Here is an 8952-nt window from a genome sequence, read left to right on the forward strand (position 1 = left end):
GATTCCAGTTCCAAGGGAACATACACGTTACATTCAAAGAGCATTAAAGTGCGCGAGACGTGAATATATTGTATTTATTTACAGAGGTATATTATGTCACACTTCACACTTCTCTAGTAAGTTTCGTCTGTGTGTGAAGACAGTAGCGCAAATCCGTGAATGAATGTTTCGAAGTGAAATAAACTTTAACGGAATAAAGTTGAATGGAATTGAATTGAATTAAAGTTGAATAAACTTCAACTTTACTGTTCAGTGCACTCATTTTGGATAATGAAGTTTATTGTTAAATGAATATCCTAATATCGGTATCGGCCCCAAAAAAACCATATCGGTCGGGCTCTAGTTTGTACACAGCATATGCTCTCCAGGGGTCCGTTCTTTGTACATGGATTACTCAGCTGGATTTTATTGTTGACGATTTGACATGATCCAGGATTGTTTCTCAAAAGTTTAATGTATGACTATAGCAAATAAGCAATAGACTGTTCAATATGTTGATTGTTTCAATATTGGATGTCTCAATACACTGTGAGTCTCAGGTGCTTTTCCACTGGACAGTACCAGTGAATTTGGGTGAGCCAGAGAACTTTGGGTAGCTTCCATGAAAATGACAGGTATAGCACAAACAAGTTTGATGTATGTCCCATGAGGACACCTGCGCCTGATGAGAGGGTGGAATAAAGGTTATTTTAAAAAAGCTTTGTTTCTTTGTTCAATTAAAAAAAATAAAAAATTGTAATTATTTCGAAAATAATTAAAATGTTGCGTAATCTATAAAAATAGACATGGCCAATTTTACTCACTGAGAGATTTATTCATGATAATTGTATTGCAGTCATACACACATTACGTACAGTTTGTCAGAGCCGTGCATTCATTTGAGCGGTGGGATTTTATACGGATTGGTTTGGATACATGGCAGGAGATGCAGCCGCTTCTCAGATCTCAAAATGCTTTTATGATGCACAGTTCATTTAAACCCAGTCAGTTATGTTTTAAGATGGATCTTATAGATTAAGAAACTTTGATTAATGCTGCTACGTATAACAGATCCACTAAAATTAAATGAATTGCTAATTACAATACTCTTGACATTGAAAAAACATTAACACATTTCATTTATCAATTAGATCTTTTATGTCATTTTACTCCTTAGACTGTTTCTTTGATCTTAATTATATGATGTCATTACGTTGCTGTTTTGCCGCCAGCCAATCACTGCGTTGCTGATCATGGTTTTGAGTATCGATATATCTATCTGCCTTTTCCAATGAACATGTCAACAATCTCATATAACGTAATCCAGATATTTTATACAAATCTGCTAAATTGTTTGAAGAACCAAATTAGCCAGAGATCAGTTATCATGATTAAAAGATCTGGCATCTGTCGAATCATCTCAGATGCAAGGTACGAAGAACGGACCCCAGATGAAGTGATCTTTAACAGATATCTTGCAGACATTTGTGTTCTATCTGGGATTATTACAAAATGTACTTTATAAAAATGTGTCTAAGCATTAAGAAACAGTCATGAAAGTGTACTCTGTTTTTTAAGTACACTTAAATGGCCTTTTATTACCTGAAAGTACAGTTTTTTGTTTACAAGATTTGAAGTACACATTCAATACAATTAAGTGCACTTTGTTTTTCACAAGTGCTATGCATCTCACTGGTTTTATTTAGTATCAATTGATATTATTTTATTACTATAGAAATACTATAAATAATAGTTACACTGATAAGTGAGATTACCGCATTACTGTGGCCTACAAATACAACATTACAAACTATGGTGGATGTATGTGAAATATTGTATGTCATATACTGCTGCTCTTTTCTTTTTTTTTTACAGTGAAACCCCTAATGAGGTTGCAGATAAACCGAATCTCACTTGGCTCGATGCTGCTCAGGTGAACATCTCCCTTAAATCATGCTGTTGTTATTTCACATACATTTCTTGTAATCAAGTCATTGACTTTTCTGATTGTTTAAGATTGTTCTTGAAGAGGCTGGGCGGCCCATGCACATCAAGGAGATCAAGCAACGGATCATTGATCGTGGACTGGTGCAGTCAAAGTAAAGAAGTTACTTTAAAACTATTCAAATTTCCTTCGGCTTATATCTTCAAAATTACAACGGCCTGCACAAATGTAAAGATATACACTGTTTCTCTTACTGTTTCACAGTGCAAAGTCAAGCCTTGAGGCGGTCATGTATCGAGAGGTGAGACTGGCAGTCTGGCCCAGGTTTATTTATGATGCTGTCATGCTGTTACCTGTCAGTCACGTACCATATTTACTTTATGTTTTCCATTCAGTACCAGCAATGTGTTTAATTTAGTGCATGATTTCATTTGTATTTGTCTGTCATAATTACATTCATTAAAGTTTTAGAATGACTAACATAGGATAAAAGGGTGAAGTCAGAGCAGTCTGTCGCTAAGAGAGTCTAAATGAGAAGTAGCCTGCAGCATTTGCTTTAGTTTTACGGTGTGTTACAGACACAGAAAGGGAGCAGACGCTTCAAGAGGATTGAAAGCAGAAATGGAGTTTTTGCCCTGTTGGTAAGTCAATAAGCACATGTCAGTTAGCTGTCAGTGTTTAGAAATACTTTGTATTAGGATGAAAATTACTTGAGCACCACATTGTTTTGTTCTTGTTTTTTTTTTTTGCTGCTGCTGCTGCTTTTTAGAAAACTGTCCAATCATCATTTTCTTTTTTTGTACTGTATATGTTGTTTGGAGTCCGCATCAAACAACGACAAACATGATCATCTCAATTTATATTTGATGTTATTTTAACTTCAAAGGTGAAGTGTGTGTTTTGCCAGTTGTTAAACATTTATTTTCATGAAAGAAATATTGGCCCACACTCCATTGGATCAACTAGATGTTGATATTGGACCACAAAAACCAACAGAACTGCTATGTGTATACTCTTCATGAAGTCAATTTATAATGGCCTTACTTTGAACATCATACTCAAAAGACACACTTCACTTTTAAATAGATTCCAGCAATTTAATTGCCTAACACCCATTTGAAGCTGTAATAAACCGTTCTTCTTTTTTTCCAATCTGACAAAAAGCTCTGCTGTATTTATGTGTGTAAAACTCTTTGATTATTTGTAACTCACATATGCAGACTGATGAAGAGAGACAGCATGCATTGCAGGCATTCTCTGCCCAGTCGACCTTCTCAAGTTCGGGCTCCGGCTCGTCCCTGGGACCCCTGCCTTCCCCAACGAGCCACACTGAGTCCAGGCCTAAGGTCAGGAAAGGTAATCGCAAGAACCAAAATGAGAAGTATCGGCTGAAGTACATGCGTCTGCGCAAGGCTGCCCGTGCCATGATATTTGTAAGTAAAAGTTAAGCCTACTTTAGACATTATTATGGTAACCGTTCTTGAATTGGTGCCCTTTGACTCACAGGAAAACGCAGCACTATATGATGAGATTGCTCACCTGGAAGAGACGTTTGTCCGGGCAAAAGAAGAAAGGAGGTACATCCACACTCAGTTATCTTTATTACAAAATATACTTGATTGAAAATGAAAATTTTAATTATGCTGTACTGAAACTCAGAGGAGCTGTTTAGTCCAGTTTTGTATTGGATATATGTTTTCTTTCCCAAACTCTTCATACTTTCATACTAGGGCTGTGCGATTTGGGGGAAAATATCAAATTGCGATTTTTTTGACAGATATTGCGATTGCGATTTGATTTGCGATTTTAAATTTGCAAAGTCAAGCTTCAGCTCAATATTGCCAATAATGTGCAGCACAGTATGGGTCATACATACTTTACAAAAGTGCTTTTGTTTTTTTTCCCGAAAGAAACTAATAATTTTATTCTGCGAGGAGGCATTAAAGTGAATAAACGTGACAGTGAAGACGTTTATAATGTTACAAAAGATTTCTATTCGAAATAAATGCTGTTGTTTTGAACTCTCTCCTGAAAAAAAAATCCTGAAATTTTTTTTTTATCACTGTTCCCACACAAATATTAAAATGTACAACTGTGTTCAACATGGATAACAATAGGAAATGTTTCTTGAGCACCAAATCAGCATATTAGAATGATTTCTTAAGATCAGAACGATTTCATTTGATAATGAAGACTGGAGTATAATGGCTGCTGAAAATATAGCATTGCCATCACAGGAATAAATTACATTAAAAAAATATATATAAAAATTTAGAACAGTTATTTTAAATTGTAACAATATTTCACAACATTGCTGTTATTTTCTGTATTTTTGGTCACATAAATGCAGCCTTGTTGAGCAGAAGAGACTTATTTTGAAAACTATAACAATAGTTTATATATAATTTAAACCAAAAAGCCCGTATTACCTTAAATGATTAAAGGTTCATAATAGCTTATAATAATAATAATAATAAAAAAGGCTTAAATGGTACTGTTTTAGTATGATTTGTCAACCAGATCAAATATGTAAAAATAATTAGTAATCCTAATAATCATTAGTTGCATTCCCGACTCCTAAGATATAGCCACTTGTTTTTTCACCCTGTTTCTCCAGATTCCTGCTGAAGTCTTTGTTGCAGTATCAGTCTCTGGCTGAAGGAGAGTCTGCCCCGACTCCCAGCTGCAGCACACATCCACCGGTCACGTTGAGCTCCAGCACAGCAGGGGGCGCTGCTCTACCAGGGAGTCACAGCCAGGCCACTGGACTCTCAGGACCTGAAGACAGCCTTTTGAAGAAACCCAAAAAAGAAAGAAAGGAGAGGGGAAGAGAGAACAGCAGGGAAGAACGTGAGTGTTTTCTACAATATATCTGTCTGTATTTTGAGACTGCAGATTCAATAGTCACTCCGTGTTACTTAAGGTTGATTTGCTCAACTCTTAGTCATGAAGAAGATTTGTAAGAAAAGGAGGGTTGTGGAAGGAGGACTGCGCAAGCTCGTGCAGCCCATCTCGCTGGATTCTTCCGGGAGGCCGGTCTTTCCCATCGTGCTTGGCGGACTCACTGTGTACAGCCTAGGGGAGGTCAGAAAGTCATCCAGCTCTAATGTGATATTTTAAAGGTCATAACTGTTGTTTTCTTCACAGTGAGGCAGCAGTCTTTAGTAAATATTTATATATAAGAGGTTTTTAAGAGTGAAATGTTTTGTTACTGATGCTCATAAGTTTGTGTTTTTATCGTAGATCATCACAGACAGGGCTCTGTTTCATGACGAAACTGCTATCTATCCCGTGGGGTTCTGCAGCACGAGAGTTTTCGCCAGCATGAAGAACCCTGATCTGAAGTGTCTCTACACCTGCCAAATCAAAGATGGTGGTCAAGGACCACAGGTGCACAATTATGCATATGCATACTTATGGATAGTTGACCTGATGTAGACACATCCTGCAGTTTGACATGCCATATTCCATTTAAAACATCAGTGCTTGTACTTCTGTAATTATGGCAGTAAAAGTGGTGAAATAACCCTGGTTATGAAGTTGTCTGCAAACCCTTACAGCAGAAATTGACTATATGAGCTAAACAGAAACTTCAATCTTTTTTTGTTCTTGTAATATTTAGTTTGAGATTGCACCAGAGGATGATCCACAGAACGCAATAGTGGCCTCATCAGCCCTCACCTGCCACGCAAACCTGCTCAAAGCCATTGCTGCCCGAAGGTAAAGTCCTGTAGATTTACTTAAGACACTCTGTGATGCTATTTTCATGACAGTTAAGCAAATTTTTCACCAAAAACCTCATTAGGATTTTCTTTCTGTTTGTTTGCAGTTTCCCTCACACCCATTTAAAAATTCACAGTATACATTTCCTATATTTTAAAATGATCCTGCATTAACCCCACCCCCTTATTTTAAGTCCAGATGAATGTTACCTGGGAATGTTTTTTGATTAACCCTATAACCACCTCACTATTTGTACTACACAAAATATGTTTCCAAACTGATCATGATTTTTCTTATTCTAGGGGTAAACCCTTGACCAACATTGTCCCATCTGGAGCAGACTTTTTTGGTTTTTCTCACCCCACCATTCAGAACCTGATCCAGAGCTGTCCTGGGGCTCGCAAATGCAGCAAGTGAGTAGCATTAGTTTTTATTCAACACGGCACAATAATGTGATCATCTTTTTTTAAATGTATTATTATTATTATTTATTTTTTTTTTTTAGAAAAAGACCCTGTCCCAAATGGCACACTTCATCTGCACTTTGTCTTGTGGACTTAACAGACACACGCACGCGACTAATTTATTAATCATAACTCGCAAAACTGGCTAGTGTGTTCATATGTGTTACCAGACATGGTTGATTTTTCACCTGCATTTGTTCACACGCCATTTTTTTTCCCCTTTAAATATATGCAACCCATATATATATATACATTCATATAGATAGATAGATAGATCTGCAGTTTAGAACTGTTTCTGCAGATTGTTTAGTCTGCGATTTCAACAGAGAGGAAAATCGTGGAAAAAACATGATTGGGCTAGTTTTCATTAGAAATTGGGCTGGTTTTGCTTTGCAGACCTGGCAACCAGTGAAAAGCGAGAGAAAAGTGAAAGTGACGTGACGTGTGGCCAAGTATGGTGACCCATACTTGGAATTTGTGCTCTGCATGTAACCCATCCAAGTGCACACACACAGCAGTGAATAGTGAACATACACACACACAACGTGAACACACACCTGGAGCAGTGGGCAGCCATTTTTGCTGCGGCACCCGGGGAGCAGTTGGGGGTTCAGTGCCTTGCTCAAGGGCAGTGATGGGCAAACTTGGCCCTTCCAGGCCACTTTCCTGCAGAGATTTGGTCCAACCCTGATAAAACTCACCTGCCTGTAGCTTTCTAGTAGTCTTGACGACAATGATTAGCTGGTTCAGGTGTGTTTGATTAGAGTTGGAGCTAAACTCTGAAGGAAAGTGACCTGGAAGGGCCAAGTTTGCCCACCCCTGCTCAAGGGTCTCACCTCAGTCGTGGTATTGAGGGTATAAGAGAGCGCTGTACATTCACTGCCTCCACCTACAATCCCTGCTGACATTGAACCCACAACCTTTGGGTTACAAGTCTGACAGTCTAACCATTAAGCCACGACTTCCCCTGAGACCAGGCCTGGGACTTTACATTGTGGTTTAGTTTGTTTATGGAGAAGTCTGCAGTGAGGCAGCTGCCGCTTACTTTGGTTTTGTTATTTTGTTATTAAAGTTACGTTTGCTGGTTCCCACTTTCTTATTCCCAGAGTCTGGAGTCTTGGTCGCGACCCAGGGTTTGAAAACCTGTGTTTTAGATTATAGCAATGATCATAACTAGTGTTGTCAAAAGTACCGATGTCGGTACTGAAATATTAAAAATGTGATGATATCAGCATTTCCTGCTAGCATTTTGAGCGCTGTTGAGCAGATTCTTGAACAGCTCTGATTGGCCATTGTGCTCTCGTGCTCAACTGATATGTCTGTGATTGGGTACAATGATCTTCGCTGCACGCTCTTCACCGAGCGCTTACACCGATACACACAGAAGTGTCTGAAAGCCGCGTCTATCAGCGGATCCGTCTGTGAGCAGATATATTAGGGATCCGCTGATAGATTAGTTGACAACACTAATCATAACAATTTATTAATGACAAAATGTTAATTAAGTATCAATTTGCCTCTCTACTTCAGTTATCAGTGGGTGCGTTTTGAGGTTTGTCGGCCTGGTGACGGACAGGTGGCACATGGACTTTCGGAAGATGATGCATCTGTGAACTTTGAGTCCTTTCAGCAAGTGCAAAGCTGTGAGGAGAGCCTGACCAGTCAGAACCTTACAACAGAACACAGCAGCACAGGTCAGACAATTACCACAAACCACAACAAAAGAGTTTTGCATAATTATATCATTGCTGTTTCTCAAGTCACATTTATTTATATAGTTCTTTATACAATGCAGATAGTTTCAAAGCAGCTTCACATTAATAAACAGAAAAGTAACAGTATTAATGTTGCATAGGTCATTAATTATGAATCAAGCTGTTCAATTCAGGTATAAGCAGCTCTACAGAAGACAGCTGTGTCATTATCCAGCTCAATTATGTGTTCATCCAATAGTGCCATTAAAGCAAAAATATTACAGAGTATTAATTGTCTTTTAAACCCCAGGTTTAAATGCTGAAGCAGGTTGTAACCATTATAATTAAACTGATGGGCTTTATGAAGGATATAAATACATTTTGTTTCTTTTACAGTGCGTCCACAACAGCCTAACATCTCGTCTCACCTTCTGAGCTCAGCAGCGCTGCAGACTGCTGTAACTTCTCTCTCCAAAACTTGAGCATATTCTAACACCTTTGTCTGACAGTTTCAAAGTGATTCATATCCAGATGGGTCCTGTTTATAGATGTGCAACTACATTATAATTAAGCCTATCATATAATTCATTATGTGGCACTCAGATCTGCAATATGAAACAAATAATGCTGGTTAAACTGGATGCATCCCTGCATGCCACAGTATGGAGTATGGCTTTTAGACTATTTTTACATAACAAAGCAAAATCCTAGTCAGGTCTGTTGTTATTCTTTGTACTGTTAATGTGTGTTATCAAAGTGTGATCCTAGTCTTTACTGTGAAATACTTCCGATAAAACAGACATAAAATGGTGGATTAAATCAGCCCTTAAGCTTTTAGTGTTAAAGTTTAAGATTTCAACTTGTTTTTCCAGTTCTGTAGTGCTCAAAGGCTCCTTCAGAAGCTACACAATACAATAAGCAAAGCCCTTACGGCTTTCATCTTTCATTATGTAGGTCATTCCATGCATGTGATGAGAAGGCTTTGTACCTTGAGAACAGTTCTCCTCGAATAACAGACATCTTTTGTCATCACACCTCTATTGGTATTTGTAATGCAATGTCATTCTGTGGTAAATGTAATATTTCAGAATATATTAAACGATTGAAGTTTCACACCCAGACAGACATGCGTTTATCTTGTGGGAAT

General features: G+C 37.9%; 1 protein-coding gene across 4 annotated transcripts in view; it reads left to right on the forward strand.

The window, feature by feature from the left end:
* Positions 1-8732, forward strand: part of tbrg1 (transforming growth factor beta regulator 1) — an 11718-nt gene extending 2986 nt beyond the window's left edge. For 2 of the 4 annotated variants that reach the window (XM_016523852.1, XM_016523851.1), the window contains exons 3-15: positions 1855-1912; positions 1996-2078; positions 2189-2225; positions 2503-2565; positions 3145-3357; positions 3431-3501; positions 4542-4774; positions 4869-5008; positions 5168-5314; positions 5547-5644; positions 5950-6060; positions 7642-7805; positions 8202-8732. In XM_016523852.1, the coding sequence (XP_016379338.1) occupies positions 1855-1912; positions 1996-2078; positions 2189-2225; positions 2503-2565; positions 3145-3357; positions 3431-3501; positions 4542-4774; positions 4869-5008; positions 5168-5314; positions 5547-5644; positions 5950-6060; positions 7642-7805; positions 8202-8287 (1504 nt within the window). In that variant the 3' untranslated portion in view covers positions 8288-8732. The remainder of the gene's footprint in view (positions 1-1854; positions 1913-1995; positions 2079-2188; positions 2226-2502; positions 2566-3144; positions 3358-3430; positions 3502-4541; positions 4775-4868; positions 5009-5167; positions 5315-5546; positions 5645-5949; positions 6061-7641; positions 7806-8201) is intronic. The other 2 variants (XM_016523853.1, XM_016523854.1) reach the window with 2 other exon arrangements.
* Positions 8733-8952: the final 220 nt, after the last annotated feature.

Source organism: Sinocyclocheilus rhinocerous, unplaced genomic scaffold (genome assembly GCF_001515625.1).
Source record: "Sinocyclocheilus rhinocerous isolate Xijiao unplaced genomic scaffold, SAMN03320098_v1.1 scaffold32, whole genome shotgun sequence".
Lineage (NCBI taxonomy): Eukaryota > Metazoa > Chordata > Actinopteri > Cypriniformes > Cyprinidae > Sinocyclocheilus > Sinocyclocheilus rhinocerous.